The sequence below is a fragment of the Saprolegnia parasitica genome, assembly GCF_000151545.1.
Source record: "Saprolegnia parasitica CBS 223.65 unplaced genomic scaffold supercont2.69, whole genome shotgun sequence".
NCBI classification, from domain to species: domain Eukaryota; phylum Oomycota; class Saprolegniomycetes; order Saprolegniales; family Saprolegniaceae; genus Saprolegnia; species Saprolegnia parasitica.
This window is the reverse complement of record NW_012156463.1, coordinates 20,900-37,135: the sequence shown is the minus strand read 5'-3', so window position 1 is coordinate 37,135 and position 16,236 is coordinate 20,900. Positions and strand designations below refer to the sequence as shown.

The window sequence follows — 16,236 nt, the reverse complement described above, 5'->3', positions numbered from 1 at the left end:
GTATGTTGGCCTAGAATCAGGCCGCAACCGACGTCGCTTTGGCCTTGGTTTCGGAACTATCCGAAACCAAGTTTCGACTAAACGACTAACAACGACTACACCACAGGGACAACGAACGTAATCACTTGAAAGATCGCTGTCGTCGCGCGCCCACCGGCGCCGCCAAGTAGGAACCTCAACGATGCAGCTTGCAGCGACCGCGTGCAAGGCGACGTAAAGTTCCCTCTCCAACAGTTTAGTTAGTCGAACATCGAAGGCGACGATAGTCGAAACGGGCGGTGGTTTCCAACACGTCGAGCAGTCGGTCGTATGAGCAAGAACGGGCAGCGGGTCGCGGACCTCGTGCGAGGATCGCCCGAGAACATGGCCTGCGCCGACTGCGGCGTGGCCTTGACGACGGCCTCCGATGCGACGTGGGCAGCGATCACGTTTGGCGCGTTCGTGTGTCTCCAGTGCGCCGGCGCCCATCGGCAGCTCGGTGTCAACATCTCGCGCGTCAAGTCCGTGCACATGGACACCTGGACCGACGACGAAGTCAAAAAAATGCTTGGGAACCGCGCAGTCAACGCAGTCTACGAGAAGCATCTGCGACCGGACGCCAAGGCAGCGATGCGCCGGGCGCTCCAGGCCAATGCCACGAGCCGTGACGACTATGTGCGCCTCAAGTACGAGACGCGTACCTTTACGACGGAAGCCGGCCAGACGTTTGAAGGGCCAAGCTCCGACAAGTCCGAGAAGCGCAGTACGACCAGCGGCTCGATCGTCGAAGTCTCCAAGCGCTTCGTCAACTACTTTGTCGTCGTCGGGCGTGGCCAAGCCGTCCTCGGCAAGCCGCTTGGTAATAGTCTATCTCTCCAAAGCCTCTGTATTTACGATGTACGTACAGGAGAGAATGCGGGCCCGAGCGACGTCCAGTTTGTCCCGACGATCCTCGACAGCTTCCCCGACGCCCATGCCGACGCGCCGTTGCCGAGCCATATTTCGCAGGTGCGTACCTCTTCCAGGCGCACCAGATGCGACCCCGAATTTCTAGTTTGCGTTTCCAGAAGGTCTGGCGCTCAGTCAAACCCACATCACTCCCACGTTTTTTACCTTTGTCTTGACCAACGTGAGCGGTGCCAAGGTCCAATTTCAGTCGTTGCTTTGCGCGCTCTCTCATGCGACGACGCTAGCTTTATGCATGTGCGCTCAAGTTTGTGGAAGAGCTCTCGCCTCTCGAAGTGGTATGTCCTTCGCAGTCGCTGGACCAGCACACTTATGGGTATTCATTCTTATTGATGTAGCTCACGCTGTTCGCACCGCCGCCAGGCAGCGAGAAGACCAAGGCGCCCATTATTCCAAAGTGGGCCCAAGACCTCTCGGCCGGGTCGGCGTCGACCACGTCCGTCTACTCCCCCAAGTGCCTTCTATTGATCTCGCACCATCCGTTCTTCTCCGGCTACCGTCTTTTCCTCCAGCAGGTTGACGCGTTGCGTCTTCAACGATCGTACTACTCAACGTTTGTGCAGATCTACCGACTGTCGCTCTCGGCGGCGCCCATGCCGATCGAGCGCTACATTGCCAACTTTGTGTGCGAAGTGCCCATGCCTCCGCGGGTTTGAATCCTCTTTTGTATCCTTCTGGCACGAATTCGCGCGTAGGGCCGCATCCAAGTGCAGCTCACGCTGCCCGAGCGCACGATCTACGTGGCCCGGCCGCCGAAGAACCAACTGCCACTGGCCGATGTACGTACTGTTACGTCCGCAACTCGCTCCGTGTCTGGACACAACGCATGTAGTTCTCCCTTCGGTCGCTCTTTCAAGTGCTCGACATGAACAACGTCTTGACCGTCGTGTCGTGTCTCTTGCTCGAACAAAAAGTTGATACGTTGATACATTTCGAAACCAATCCTGGTTGACACCATGCGTAGGTGGCGCTGTGCTCCAAGCATCTCGCGCTACTGACACCGATCGCAGAGACCCTTTTGACGCTGCTGTTTCCGCTGGCGTGGCAAGGCGCGTATATCCCCGTGCTTCCGTCGTCGCTCTTGGACGTGATTGACGTACGACCATCTGCACAGTGCACATGGAATGAATGCTCAAGGTATGTATCTAGGCGCCGGTGCCGTTCCTTGTCGGTGTGCACTCAAAGTACCTCGCGACTGCAAGTCGCTCGACCGATGTCTTTTTCATCGACCTGGACCATAATCGGTAACACTTCCCTGCGTTCATGATGATGTTTGGACTTGAAATCATGATTAGCGTCATTCCACCGCGCAACGAAGACGGCATTGTACGTCGCTTGCTCCAAGGAATATGATGAGCTGACGCCTTGGGCTAGGAAACCGTGCTGCCCAAGATGCCCGAGCGCGCCGCGACGAAACTCAAAGTCAAACTCCAAAACTGCGCCAATGTGTTTGATCCATATGCGCCTGACATTGCCAAGGCCGACTGGGTACGGTCGTGCTGTCTCGAAAAGGTCGTATTGTTCGGGTAGGCGTTTGGCGGCGACGAATGCCTCGAGCCGATCACCGATTTCGCGTCGTCGGGCATGACGCTGCCCATGCCAAGCGACGTCGTGTCCAGCCGCAGGGGCAGCCTTGGCGACAAGCGCACGCTCTCTGCTGCGTCGGCTGCGTCCCTCGCAGCGTCGTCGTCTCTCTCCAGCAGCCTGCACTTCAGCTCCTTCAAGCTTCTCTCGCATACGAGCTCGTCGGCGTCAATGCTGGAGCGCGATCGGTCGTTGTCGTCGTCGTCAAGTGTCGACAGTCTCATGCTACCGACACCGGCGCTCGGAGGTGGGTTTGTGCAAGACCAAGTCCGGCAGTCGTTCTTGCGCTTCTTCATTTCAATGCTGAAGCGCTACGCGTCCTACTTGGTTCGTGTCTCTATCTCCTCTTTCTTCGAGATGTATGTATGTATGGTCATCTAGAACAATGACAGCAGCAAAACCAACACGGCGCCCATCTTTGACGCCACTGGCTTCCTACGCGACAACAGCGACGTCGCGTCCCGACCGTTCCTGAGCGTCATGATCGAGTCTCAAGTACGACGCTACACTAGCGTCGACGCCAAATCTTATCGAGCTTTATAGATGTTTCAGCGCTTTTGCGAAGATCGGCTCTTCAACCCGACGCTGCCGGAAGTGGTTTTTTTCGACCAAGCCATCAACCAAAAGGTACCCTCGATCGAGCAAGTGGGTAGATAGATATATACGAGGTGGATAGCTGAACCGGTCCTTGTCGCTTGGAAAGAAGAAGCATGACGTGAGCTTTCTTGAAGACAAGACGGACGTCATCCGAGAGACGTTTGTGACGCCGTCGCCGTCGACACTCGGCCTCCCCGACAATGGCGCCGTGTACCACGTACGCCTTGTCGCATTCTATCAAGTTGAAACAACGTGTCGTTGTTCCTAGTACAAGGCTTTTCCACGGCTCAAAAAGTAGACGCAAGGTTTCATAGCCCAAATCGGCGGCTCACGCCAACTGTCTAGACATCTCTTTGGGACGATCCGCAAGCCGCGCGAGCTCTACGCAGCCCGAGAGCAGCAGCGCTTTGTCGCACCCGTCGACGTGCACCAGCAAATCTACCGGCTCAGCACGTACGTAGAAAGCCTTACAACACAGAGGTAGTTAACGACAAGCAACGCTAGGTGCGTCAAGGACACGGCTGCGACGTGGGACGCGACCCGCCGCCTCGTCACACGCGTGCGTGAGACACGAAGAGTGCTCGGCGTTGATGCATGGGATGTATTAGCTGCAAGCGTTTTACCGGGCGTATCGCCAGCGCAGTGCGTACTTGCGCACGCGCCGCGCCGTGCTGTGCATCCAGCGACACCTCGCCGCCCGTCTCAAGGTGCGTCGACATCGTCTCTGAACGAAGCAAACGATGTTCACTGTAGCGCCAACAGCTCCAAGCCAGCTACCGTCGCCTGCGCGCGGCCATTACGTGTCTTCAAGTACGCGTTCTGATACTGTCGATTCGCACACGATGCTAAATAGGGTCGCTTTCGCATGGTGGCTCAACGCGCTGCGTACGAGATGCAGCGACGAGCCCTGCTGCGGCTTCAGGTCGTCGACATCGCGTCTCCGATCTCCCATCATTTACAGGATGCAGGCGTTTGGAAAGCAAGTGGTGTACACGCGACGGCTGCAGCGGCTACGCTATGGCATCTTGCGGCTCCAGGTACAGTACACTGTCTGCTGGCCCCGACACGAGAGCCACCCACGTTCGTTGTAGGCGCGCTTCCGAGGCCAGCAGCAGGCCCGCGCGTTCGCCCGCATTCGCGCCGACGTCGTTCGCGTTCAAAGCCTTTTTCGTGGCGCGCTCACGCGGATGGCGTCGCTCCAGTACGATCATGCAGCGATTGGTCGCGCAAGTAAGAATGCGATCCTAGGTGGCGCCAGGAGCTCTTGAGCACGTACCGCGACACGATCTTTGAGTTGTGGCAAAAGGCGTGCGTGCCACTCTTGTATCGGTCGAAATTCTGGGTTATTTACGACAAACCCGACTTTTTGTCGCTGGGCGTATGATGCCTGGATGCGATTGTTGGAGACACGGTTGATGTGTAGGTGCACCTGGAAGAAATGGGACGACTGCATGCGATCTTGACGGCCGTCGACGGCCACGAGCGGCTGCACGTGTCGGCCGTGCCCAATGGCCCTGTTGCCAAGACGCTCAAGACGTTCTGGACACCGGTGCTCCGCGTCCACCGACGCGCGGCGCGCGCCCGGCGCCAGCACCTCTTGAAAGCGTCGCACTCGAGCTTTGAAATCGTACGTTGCTTGCCGAGTCTTGACGCTGCGACTGAAAAGGATGCGCAGGCGTTTGTGCGGCTTGAAGAAGAGATGCTCGAGCTGTACGAGCAGCTGAAATACCACACGACGGACGCCATGCAGCATGCGTTCTACGCGGCCTTTGATATTTGCTCGACAAGCAAGCTCAAGAAGCGCTCGGTACGTCATCAAGAGAAGAAGAAAGGGTGCCATTCTGGTGGCTAGCTCGTCCAGCTGCTCTGGACCGCGCGGGCGACCGCGGCCCAAAGTGCCAACGTCAGTGTTTAGCACGGCGTCGGCAGCTAAGGCGGTGGGGATGTATAGGTGGTGCTAACGATCGGCAGTGGCGGCGCAGTGCGAGCACCTGGCGGCATCAACGCGATTGAGACCAAGCGTCACGTACCGAGCGAAACGGTCTTGGATACTTGACACATTGATACACTATCTAGTCGCGCATCTGCACGGACCTCGCGTACACGGTCAACGCAGCCATGGCGTCGCTTCAGGTTCGACTCGAATCGACTTGTATGACGCACGAGCCTCGGTGTAGAAGACGACACCACTGCGAGCGGTCAAGGCGCCGCGTGGCGCCGCGTCCCAGGACTTGACGCGCGCGATGGCGTACCAGAACCACCTCTTGGAGATTCAATTGGCCGAGTGCCAGCGCGAGCTGCTTCGCTGCCAGCAGCGCCTCGCGGCCGGTCGGTCGGACGAGAGTCGCCCCGAGGAGCCGTCGCCGGAAGCCCTTCATGACCACGAAACCAAGACTTTGTCCTGCTACTTTGGCGCCGTCTCCAACAATGCGCAATCCATCTAAGCCGTACGAGTTACGTTTGCACAAGCCGACGACGAAGCGAAAAGCAAGTCTCTTTCATGTTCCTACGCATCCTTGCGCGTCGAGGTCATGTTGGTTGATGGCTATGCAAGTCTTCGGCACAGAAAACGCCATTGGGGTGGCGTCGGGCGAGTTGGTTGTCGTACACACTGCAGTCTATAGTATTGATAGCGCGGATCTCCAGAAACAAACACATCGCTTTGTGCTACGCTAGCCACATGCTACTCTAGCCAGCCCTGGGGCCTTGGCTTCGCCATTGCGATTAAGGGTTGTTGCGCCATCGCGAAGTCGCAGTTATTGCAGAGACAACCAAGTACATGTAGTAGATCGTCTTGTACATCAATTGCTTGCTCTAGCTCGGTCAATATCCCGTGAACTTGCCCTTCGATTATGACGTGGAAGCGATCGCGTTGAATTGAGTTCCATCGCAATCAATTGAGTTTCAAGGTGCTCGTTTTTGGACAAAAACTCAATTCCACCAGCTGCTCACAAGTTGCGTGTTTTCCGAGCGGTGCGATCCAATCGTGGGCCGTTGACCAAATTTTATTACGACGATGGACGCCAAGAAGCGGCGTGAGCGCGAGTGGGACGCCCGCGAGGCCATGGCCAAGGTCCGGGCGTCGCTGCCTATCTTCGCGTGGAAGAAGTCGATCCTGGACACGGTCCGGTCGAGCCGCGTTGTGATCGTCGTCGGCGAGACGGGCTCGGGCAAGACGACGCAGATCCCGCAGTACATCTTCGAGGCGCACATGACGAACCCGAGCAAGAAGATCGCCGTGACGCAGCCGCGTCGCGTCGCCGCCATCACAGTCGCCCAGCGCGTCGCCGAAGAGATGGGCACGCGCATCAAGGACGGCCCCGTCGGCTACTGCGTGCGCTTTGATGACACGACGTCCGCGTCCACGAAGCTCAAGTTTATGACCGACGGTATGCTTGTGCGCGAGGCGCTGCTCTCTCCGTCGCTCGACGCGTACTCGGTCGTCGTGCTCGACGAGGCCCACGAGCGGTCGCTGCAGACCGACATCCTCTTTGGTGTCATCAAGCGCGCGCTCGCGGCGCGCAAGGACCTCCGCGTCGTCGTCATGTCGGCGACACTGGACGTCGGCCTCTTCGAGTCCTTCTTTAAAGAGAGGTACGCAAGTGCAATCTGCGAGTTTGCACTTTTATCTGTTTTGTAGCTCGCCAGCCGTGCTGCGGATTCCTGGCCGAACACACCCGGTGGATATTTTTTACACGACCAAGGCGCTGCCCGACTACCTCGACGCGGTCCTTATCACAACGCTGCAGATTCACTTGGACAACGCCGAGAACAATGGCAGCATTCTCGTCTTCCTCACGGGCCAAGAGGACATTGAGACCATGGAAGGCCTTCTCAACGACTATGGCACGCGGCTCCCAGCGACGTCCTCCAAGCTGCTCGTGTGCCCGATCTTCTCGGCCATGCCCCGCGAAGCGCAAATGCTGGCGTTTGAGCCTGCGCCCCGCGATGTGCGCAAGGTCATTTTGGCCACCAACATTGCCGAAACGTCGATTACGATCAACGGCGTCCGGTTCGTCGTCGACGCTGGCCTTGTCAAGCAGCGGTCGTTTGTCGGGCACATGGAGCATTTGCATGTCGAGTCCATCTCGCAGGCGCAGGCGTGGCAGCGCAGTGGTCGTGCGGGTCGTGAGGCCCCCGGCGTGTGCTACCGCCTCTTCCCCGAGGACAAATTCGAGGAGCTGCCGGCGCGTGCGATCCCGGAAATCAAGCGCGTGAGCCTTGAGATCGTGGTCTTGCAGCTCAAGACCATGGGCATCGACGACATCCTCGGCTTTGACTTTATTGAACGTCCCAACACGGCCAACCTCATGCGGGCCCTCGAAAAGCTGTACGCACTCGGCGCCTTCCACGCCGATGGCTCACTCACGCCGCGCGGTGCGTTCTCTTACCTTCTACATACTATTCACGCCTTGAGTAGGTCGGACCATGGCCAGTCTCCCGGTTGATCCCATGTGTGCGGTCATGCTTCTGCGCGCCCTCGAGCTCGAGTGTGCGGCCGACGCGCTGAGTATTGTGGCCATGCTCAGCGTCGAGTCGATCTTTTACTCGCCGCGCGATCAAAGGAAAAAGCGGCGGCGTCCCGTGCTCAGTTTGTATCGCTCGATGGCGACCAGCTCATGCTCCTCTCGGTCTACAACGCGTACGCGCAAACGTCGCTCAAGCAGCGTGCCAAGTGGTGCCGCGATCATTTCATCAACCACCGGTCCATGCAGCGCGTCGAGAAAGTCCGCGACCAGCTTGTCACGTACCTCTCCAAGGTCGCGCCGTCGTCCGAGGCGTTGACGGCGTCGGCACTGCCCGACACCGTGCCGGTCCGGAAAGCGATCGTCGCCGGCTTTTTCCTCAACAGCGCGATGCGCACCAAGTCGGCGCTCATGTCGAAAGCGAGCTTCCAGACCATGTGCAATGCGACCAAAGAAGATGTCAAGGTGCACCCGAGCTCGGTGCTCTTCCAGCGCAACCCACCGCCGCGCTACGTGGTCTTCAACGAACTCGTCTTTACGAGCAAGCACTATGTGCGCAACCTTGTACCGATCGAGAAGGAGTGGCTCGTCGAGGCCGCGCCTGCCTTTTCAAGACCATCGACCAGATCCGGCAGTAGAGAGCATGCGATCAAGAGACGACATACAGTTGAAATAGATGCCTACATGAATGTATTATAATGACCTTCCACCATTCCAAGCAAGACGGAACCAAGGGGTGGGCTAGTTTCAAGTCGTGGAAGAGAGGTTCCGGAAGACACCAAATCCAACGCCAGCATCGGCATCCATGCTACTTCCCAATGTACAGTCCGTCGCATACGAGAGCTAACCCATGGAGCGAACCCCGCCTCGCCCACCACCGAGACATGCCATGCCCGCCATCCTCGGCCTTTGAGGGAATTGAAAGACATGCGTATGGACTTTTGACGGAACCAGTCACCTCTCGGACAACAAGCTCGCCTCACGCGCGTGTCGTGAGATGAGGAGTTTCTTTCTTCACGCCAAGTCCCTGTAGACGGTTGTTCATACTGGTACACTCTTGATGACAGCGTGGTGTCGCTCCTATTTTAAGCCCAGACACCTTTTTAGACAGGCCGAAATAGCGCGGCATGACTAACGGGTCCTGCTTCTGGCTCCAAGCGTCGGCGCCGGTGTGTTCCAAGGCCGCGTGGCCCTCGTGCGGCTACAGCTGGCTCGTCTCGGCGCCCGTCTCGCTGCTCTGGGGCGTTTGGTTGGTGTATGGGCTCGGGCGGCTGCGCCAAGCCACGCGGGTCACCAACGGGTTCCAGTTTGATACGGACAAGATCCACGACCCGCTCGCCCAAGGTAAGACTAAATCCCATCGAACACTTCTGAGGTGGCGCAGGCATGGCCGTCGCGCTCTCGCAGCGCAAGTCGACGAGCATACACAAGCCTAAATTCCAGCGCTACATGAAGCTCGGGGCCATGTGGGCCGAGTGGCCGTCATTGACGTACACGCCGCTCACGATCGCGTTCAAAGTCAGGGGCTCGAGCAGTTTTCTGTCCTCGATGCTTGTCTCGTTCAACTCGCCGTACGAGGTGGAATTCGACATCCGATGCTAGCTATCGTATATTTATATTCTCGTCGTATAGATGGCCAACTTGGGCTTGGCCGTCGCGTGCGGGGGAGCATTCTCGCACTCCGGCACGGGCAACGACTCGTGCCACTGTGTATGTCGACATGTGCACGTTGGCATTCCATTCTCAGGAGGCGCTGTAGACGACTTGTACTTGAAAAAGTACGCGTACCCGATCACCTTTGACGTGTTGTACATCCCGCTCATCTCGACGTTTGTGCGCCTCGCGACGTGCCCTGCGGGATATCAACACATTGCGCTGCCGGGTGGCGCGACCTGCGACTGCGTGAATCGCTTTGGTATTTCTTGGGTATTTTCAACTATCCAAAATCGGTCTACGTCACGATTGACGATATTGTAGAGCATTGGGCTGGCAGGATTCGTCGTGCTCTACACCAGCGCGTTGCATTACAAGATGTTCATCGAGCCGCACGGTGCGACCATGGATTTTCGATTCCAAACCAGCTTTCAAATCATCATGGTCATGGCGCGCACCCGTACGTCGTCGTATTATGATTGTGCATTGGACAATATTGTCTTTGTCCTAGTCAACCCGATTGTATCGGTGCTCGTGAGCGACTTGGACATGAGGACGCACCGAACGGACGCGATCCTCCTCGCGTGTGGCTTTCTCGCGTGCATAGCGTTTTTGTTGTGTACAACTACAAGGCGCAGCCGGTACGCAATATATATGCATCGTATCGGACAGTGCACATGTGGAACTAGTGCATTGGGAGCGGCCGCATCCCCAACAACATTCGAGCACTCTCGTTCTCGAGCGCGATCTATACCACGTTGTGCGTCCTCGGGTTGCTCGTTTCGGACGCGGCGACTGCGCAGCTTTACTATGCGCTGACGCCGCTGCCGATCGTGTGGGTTGTCGCGTGGCGCCGCAACAATCGGCGCGCGCGCCACTTTCACGTCCCCGACCTCTCGATCCTCGAGCTCCTCCGCGACCACTCGAGCCGGGCCAAGACCGTGGGTACGATCGCAGCGCTGTACATGGACCCGCAGAAGCTCCACATAGTGCACTACGCAGCGATCGTGGCGCAGCTCGAAAAGATCACGCAGCGGTCGCGCGCCAAAGAGCTTTTATGCCGCGCGTACGCGCTGCGGACACTTTGGTTCTGTCACATTGAGGTGCGCTCTCGACTCGAAGGATCCATCGTTCACATACGGGACAGAATTTCCGAAAACAAAGCCTGACCGTGGGCGAAGACAGGAAGCAGACCGCGGTGCCACCCAAGCTGTGGTTCAAAGACATTGAGAACATCGACCGCAAATCCAAGGCGCGGGCACGCCTCCTCTTGGGCGACGTGCCCATTTCGATCATCAAGCAAAGCACCAAGATCCAGCGTGTGCACCACGTCAAAGGTACGAGTGGCGAGCGTCATTTATACGATTGTGAATGCTGTGCTCATAGATGTGGTGGACACGACATCGTCCCTCGCCAACTTGCACCCGCGGCAGATCAATGCGCTCGCCGCGTTCCAGCGCCTCACACCCATGCTTCGAAACCCCCGCGTGGCCCCTGTCAGGTCAATAGACGCCAAAAGCGGTCATTCGAGACGAGAAAAAGCGACGCAGCGAAGTTCGACGTCTGCTCTCGAGAAGCCGCGCGTCAAGAGGCGTCCTTTGAGACTCTCCGAGCCCGACACACTGCCCAGCAGCCTCGATTCACGCGCGATCAAGCCATCCTCAACCGAGACCCCCCCTATCGAGGCAGCACGTCGCCCGTCGTCGCTGCTCAAAATGTTTTCTGGTCAAAGGACGGCGTCGTTCAATGCATCCACGAAGCACTTGTCGTCCGTCTCGGACCTCCGACGCCCCAGCGGCTGGAAGCACACCATGTCGATGGCCAAGCTTGTGGCGCCGATTCTGTCGCGGCTCACGGGCACGTCGCGGTCGATTGCGCTGAGCAACTACCACGTTGTGCTCATCCACGACAAGCACTGGATCTCCAAGGACGAATCCCCGGACGACGCGCTCTTTCACTCGATCGGGCTCTTCAACACCGCGCTCGAGGTGCTTGCGCAAGCGTGCGCGCTCGGCGACAAGCCCTGCATGCACGAAATTGCCGTCTTTTTGCTCGAGTGGTATCGATCCGGGTATCTCCGGCTCCCAAAGACCGTCTACTTGCACGTGCTTTCAACGCTGACAGCGACGGCCGACCGGAAGCGATCGGCCGACGCGATCCATACCATCCATAAACTGTGCACCGGTCGCGTCCTCCCGCTGCAGCTCTGGCTCAAGAACGCGTCGTACCTCAACAATTTTGTGACCGCGCTTAGTCATCCGAGCCCGACGACGGTCTACAAGTGTGCGTCCGTGCTCGCGCTGGTGCTGCAGGCTGCCGAGCGACACACAAAGACGAGCCTCTTTTTGCTCTTGACACCCGAGAGCATCAATCGCGTTCACAGCGCCCTCGCCAAGTGGCACAGCGTGTACCACCTCAGCGCCACACTCGAAGCGATTTGTTTGCGCTTGCATCAGATGGAGGTCGCGCAATTTACCAAACGTCTGCACCCGGGCAAGAAAAAGCTCTCGGACGCTTTGATGCAATGGGTTCACGAGACGTTCACGCAGCGCTTCGTCCGGGTCGTCGTGCGGTCCGCCGATTCCGTCAGGCCATCGACGATGACCACCAACACGATGACGAGCACGTTGACGCGACGCAAGACAGAGTCACACCTCAGTAGTAGCACTGGCATTCGCCGCTTCTCCCGCTCCATTATGCGAACGTCGATGACGGTCAAGATCACACCCGCTCATCGAACGTCGCAAGAGCCGCGGACGCCAGAGCACACACCACCGGCGTCGGTACCGAGAGGCGACGTGTACAACGCCGACGTTACCCCGCCGCCACAAGTGCCGCCATACGTGGAGCCTCCGATTGCAAGCAGTCTCTTGCGACCGCCCGCGTTGCCGCCCGTGGTCGGCGAGCACGTCGAGATGGCACATCACCTGGCACCTGTGGTGGCGCCGCGAGCGAAGAGTTTAGGTCCCCGTGATATGTCGGATCTACTGCCACCCACAACGCCGCCACCACCGAGGATTGATGAGACGTGTGTGGGCCCACCCCAAGAGCTCGTCACGACAAGCGACTTTGCTTCGAATGCGGGCGTGGACGGGTCCGAGGAACTGACGTCAAAGGCGTTGACCGTGGCGGCGATTCTCGCGAGCGCAACCCAAGAACTACCGTTACCAGTCGGAGCCCCATGGAGCGGCCCCCATGTCGCTTTGCTTCACAGTATTACGACGCCAACAACCGACGTGACGGCACCCAGTTGTGGACCTCCGACTGCAACGCTTGTCGACGGCCCCTCTTCCGTGTCGTCGTTCACGGATCCGAGCAGAAAGTCGGACTCGGTACGTCTTGGCTCGCGGCTATCGGGCACGCCTGCATGCGACACTCGGACGTCATCGATCGACGACGACGCGTCCTTAGAGCTACTGGCGTCGCGCAACCAATCGTTTTACACGGTGGATCTGCTCTTGGACGGCGACGGAAAGACGCTCACGAGCGCCCGACGCCACGCCGACGCGACGTCCCGGCGCATCATGCGGCCCGACCAGTACGTCGTCGTGTCGCCAGCGGTGCTCACCGAGATTCGCCGCCGCCGAACGAACCGACGACGCCTCCTCGAGGCACTCCGACACGCGCAAAAGGTGCATCGCGACACCAAGCTCATGCTTGCGTCCAAGAAAGAGCTGACAGATGCGCTGGCCAACGTCACCGTCTCGTACCGGTCGGCCACGGAGAGCGCCATCATCGACTATGTCAAGGTCGGGTTGGACCCCGACCTCCACACGTTCTTTACGTCGGTCGTCAAGCCGGTTTTGACGCCCAGCGACCACAAGGTGCACGAGAAGCGGCGCTCCGTCCTCTGGCTGCCGCCGCCCACGTAGACCGAGTGGACAACATGACCCATCACATATTGAAGTCAAGTGTTGGCATACCCATGGTGCTGCGAACGCAGTACCGTGCACAGCGTCGAGGACGAGCGCATCAAAAAGCCATTCGAACTATCGGGTTGGCGTACATCGCTGGTCAGGAGCGTATATGCTCCTCTGTCAAAGGCCGGGCGCGTTGTCGGCATTGAATGGAGTAGTGGTGCCCCGCCTGCCTCGAGGTGGGCGAGGCGGGGCTAGCGAAAGAGAGTGAGAGAGGGAGGGGCGAGCAAGGCGCGGTCCCTTCTGTGAGCGCTAGTTTTTAGGTATGCCTATGACGCGCAAGTCTGGTGCCGACTCCAACGCATTCAGGCGTAACGCTACGTGTGCGAAGTCTTTGTAATGGAGAAACGCGTAACTCATTTAAAAATATATGAAGCGCAAGTCCGATGGATGACCGCGATGGTTGTTTGTCCTTTAAAAAGTACACGCAGACGCCCACACTTTCTTACATACCACTACACCTCACTACTTAACTGCGTCCCCTCACATCCCCAACCACCTTTAAGACGCTAAGACCGGCGCTTGCGCTTCAACGACCGGGTCGAGTAGTTACGTTCAAGTCTTCGCCAAACACCTTGTTCCCAACATGTCGGAGTTACCCATCTATTTGCGTTCATACAATCGTAACAGGCTCCGCCGTTTTAGCGCGCTCACGGTCGAGCACACGCTACCCCACGACGCATGACGCGCAGCTGCTACGCAGCGGCCAATGCCACGTGTACCAAAGCTGCGTGGTCCGCATGCGGCTACGGCTGGCTGCTGCCGACACCTGTCGCGTCTCTCTGGTGCTGTTGGCTCCTTGGTGGCGGGCAGCGCCTGCAGCACGTCCGGACGTCCTACTCTGGGCCTTCACTTCAATGCTACCACAGTTCACGATCCGCTTGCCCAAGGTCGTTTGGCACATAAAGCGCCTCATTTCACGTGAAACGTAGGCAAGGCGATCGCGCACTCACAGCGCAAGGCGTCGACGACGTCGCGTCGACGGCTCCAGCGCTTCATGAAGCTCGGGGCGATGTGGGCCGAGTGGCCGTCGCTCTCATACACGCCGCTCACGATCGCCTTCAAAGTCGCGGGGAGTCCGCCATGGCTCAACCCGCTCTATTTTTCGCTCAATTTTCCGTTGGAAGTGCGTGCTTTGACTTCGCATCTCGCCTTGTCTCACCTTCGTCCTAGATGAAAAACGTTGCACTTGTCCTCGTGTGTGGCTGCAGCATCGCTGCACTTCGACTGACCAAGTACTGTCGCACACGTCCATCGTCGGCACCGACAGTGACACCGGTTGACGGCTGGTTGCTCAAAAAATACCTGTATCCAATCACCTACGACATGTTGTACATCCCACTCATGTCGACGCTCGTGCGCCTCGCCACGTGTCCCAACGGCTACGTCCAGATTGTGCTGCCCAGTGGCGCCACGTGTGCGTGCATTGATCATTTTGGCTACTTTTGGGTACGTTCCCAACCCTATTCTCTCAAAACACGAAATATGGTAGGTCGTTGGTTTTACGGGCTTTCTAGTCCTCTACATTGCGGCGCTCCGGTACAAGTTGTACACGGAGCCATTGGCAACAACCATGGACTTTCGGTTTCAGACCAGTTTCCAGATCATCATGGTCATGGCCCGCACACGTACGTCATCGCGTCGTAGTATTGGACATTGGAAACTATTGTCTTTGTCCTATAGTCAACCCAATTGTGTCGATGCTCGTGAGCCAGCTCGACATTGAGCAACACCCGGCGATCGGTAGTGGCATCGCGCTCGGCTTTCTTTTCTGCATGACGCTGCTCTTTTGCTACAACTACAAAGTTCAGCCGGTAGACTTTCAAGGTTGTATCAAGTCGGAGGCACATCGTACATATGTTCTAGTGCATTGGCAGCGGTCGGCTCCCCAACAACATTCGCGCACTCACGTTTAGCAGCGCTATGTACGCGTCACTGATCGTCCTCGCGTTTATTGGCGCGTCGGCACCAATCACAGACCTTTACTACGCCCTGACGCCGCTGCCGCTTCTCTGGCTCACCGTGTGGCGTCTCAACAACCGACGCGCATTGCAGTTTCACATCCCCGACAAGAGCATTCTCGGACTATTGAGTGATGCGTCGTCGTCGACGTCGCGGGCCGTCGGGACGATCGCGGCGCTGTACATGGACCCGTCCAAGTTGCATCCATCGGACCTAGCCGCGGTCGTGAACGGTATCGAGAAGATTGCCCAAGGCAAGGAACTTCACACACGCGTGTATGCACTGCGCATCCTGTGGTTTCTGCACCTGGAGGTACCGTGCTTTCTTGATACAAAGCGTGACGGTCATCGAGTATGTAGAGTTTTTGCAAGCAACGCAGCGTCGTCGGCGAGATGCGGCGGGAGATGGCGATATTCCCCGAGCTCTTTGTCAAGGACAGGGACAACATTGACCGCACGTCGCTGCCTCGCCGCGCCGGTTCAAGCCTCGATAAGGCTATCAAGTTGGGTCGACGCCACACCTTGCGCGGTACTTGCTTCATCGATTGGAAGAAACAAGGGTCTTGATTGCCCTGGGTTATAGACGCTGGACAGAGGATATCGTCGTCGGTCACCGACCTCCACGGGAGCCGTTCGTCGCGGCTCTGGAGCAACACGCTCTCGTTAGCGCGCCTAGTTGTGCCCACCAGCATGCGGGGCCGAGGAGTGTCGACCGCCGAGACCGCAGAGGCCGAGTATGACGTGGCACGTTTTGGTGGCAAACAGTGGATCTCCCGGTCCGAGTCGGGGGCCGAGGCCGTCGCACACTGGACAGACATCTTCGACACGGCTCTGGACATCCTCGCGTCCGCATGTATCGCTCAGGATCGATCTGCCATGCACGAGAGTGCGCTGTTTCTGTTGCAGTGGTACCGGACCCGGTACCTTCGGCTTTCCCAATCGGTGTTTCTCCACGTGCTCTCGTCGCTCAGTGCGTCAACGCATCTCAAGACAGCGGCCGATGCGACGCATACCTTGTATATGACAACAATGATGGGGCATCTCCCGCTTGGTCTCTGGCTCCGCAACGCGAGCTACCTCCAAGCGTTCAGCATCGCGCTCGACCACCCGAGC

General features: G+C 58.1%; 7 protein-coding genes across 7 annotated transcripts; all 7 read left to right on the top strand.

Annotated features, from left to right (window-relative positions):
- Window positions 1-274: 274 nt before the first annotated feature.
- On the top strand, window positions 275-4,978 carry SPRG_09946 (hypothetical protein; the record flags this gene model as incomplete). The annotated part of the gene is made up of 27 exons (XM_012350700.1): window positions 275-838; window positions 887-987; window positions 1,034-1,123; window positions 1,173-1,223; window positions 1,284-1,460; window positions 1,509-1,595; window positions 1,641-1,724; window positions 1,778-1,858; window positions 1,910-2,041; window positions 2,095-2,189; window positions 2,241-2,271; window positions 2,320-2,433; window positions 2,476-2,856; window positions 2,911-3,024; window positions 3,073-3,156; window positions 3,206-3,343; window positions 3,395-3,420; window positions 3,472-3,579; window positions 3,631-3,685; window positions 3,735-3,833; window positions 3,880-3,936; window positions 3,980-4,048; window positions 4,095-4,163; window positions 4,218-4,327; window positions 4,375-4,504; window positions 4,550-4,753; window positions 4,793-4,978. The coding sequence occupies exons 1-27, from the start codon at window positions 310-312 to the stop codon at window positions 4,976-4,978; spliced, it is 3,402 nt and encodes a 1,133-aa protein (XP_012206090.1). The 5' UTR covers window positions 275-309.
- An 11-nt stretch (window positions 4,979-4,989) lies between these two features.
- SPRG_09945 (hypothetical protein) lies at window positions 4,990-5,639 on the top strand. Its single transcript, XM_012350699.1, has 4 exons — window positions 4,990-5,029; window positions 5,078-5,152; window positions 5,203-5,259; window positions 5,304-5,639. The coding sequence occupies exons 3-4, from the start codon at window positions 5,245-5,247 to the stop codon at window positions 5,568-5,570; spliced, it is 282 nt and encodes a 93-aa protein (XP_012206089.1). The 5' UTR covers window positions 4,990-5,029; window positions 5,078-5,152; window positions 5,203-5,244; the 3' UTR covers window positions 5,571-5,639.
- Window positions 5,640-6,142: 503 nt separating this feature from the next.
- SPRG_09944 (hypothetical protein) lies at window positions 6,143-8,294 on the top strand (the record flags this gene model as incomplete). Its single annotated transcript, XM_012350698.1, has 3 exons — window positions 6,143-6,720; window positions 6,767-7,503; window positions 7,547-8,294. 3 exons carry the CDS (start codon window positions 6,143-6,145, stop codon window positions 7,909-7,911), a joined length of 1,680 nt encoding a protein of 559 aa, XP_012206088.1. The 3' UTR covers window positions 7,912-8,294.
- A 425-nt stretch (window positions 8,295-8,719) lies between these two features.
- SPRG_09943 (hypothetical protein) lies at window positions 8,720-9,194 on the top strand (the record flags this gene model as incomplete). Its single annotated transcript, XM_012350697.1, is given in 3 exon segments — window positions 8,720-8,761; window positions 8,774-8,936; window positions 8,977-9,194. 3 exon segments carry the CDS (start codon window positions 8,720-8,722, stop codon window positions 9,192-9,194), a joined length of 423 nt encoding a protein of 140 aa, XP_012206087.1.
- A 1,862-nt stretch (window positions 9,195-11,056) lies between these two features.
- SPRG_09942 (hypothetical protein) lies at window positions 11,057-11,600 on the top strand (the record flags this gene model as incomplete). The annotated part of the gene is made up of 2 exons (XM_012350696.1): window positions 11,057-11,526; window positions 11,558-11,600. 2 exons carry the CDS (start codon window positions 11,057-11,059, stop codon window positions 11,598-11,600), a joined length of 513 nt encoding a protein of 170 aa, XP_012206086.1.
- An 826-nt stretch (window positions 11,601-12,426) lies between these two features.
- Window positions 12,427-13,117, top strand: SPRG_09941 (hypothetical protein; the record flags this gene model as incomplete). The annotated part of the gene is made up of 2 exons (XM_012350695.1): window positions 12,427-12,458; window positions 12,496-13,117. The coding sequence occupies 2 exons, from the start codon at window positions 12,427-12,429 to the stop codon at window positions 13,115-13,117; spliced, it is 654 nt and encodes a 217-aa protein (XP_012206085.1).
- A 1,218-nt stretch (window positions 13,118-14,335) lies between these two features.
- Window positions 14,336-15,436, top strand: SPRG_09940 (hypothetical protein; the record flags this gene model as incomplete). The annotated part of the gene is made up of 4 exons (XM_012350694.1): window positions 14,336-14,611; window positions 14,655-14,790; window positions 14,846-14,976; window positions 15,029-15,436. Coding segments are annotated over 4 exons (951 nt in total), but the record flags the coding sequence as incomplete, so codon positions are not given.
- Window positions 15,437-16,236: the final 800 nt, after the last annotated feature.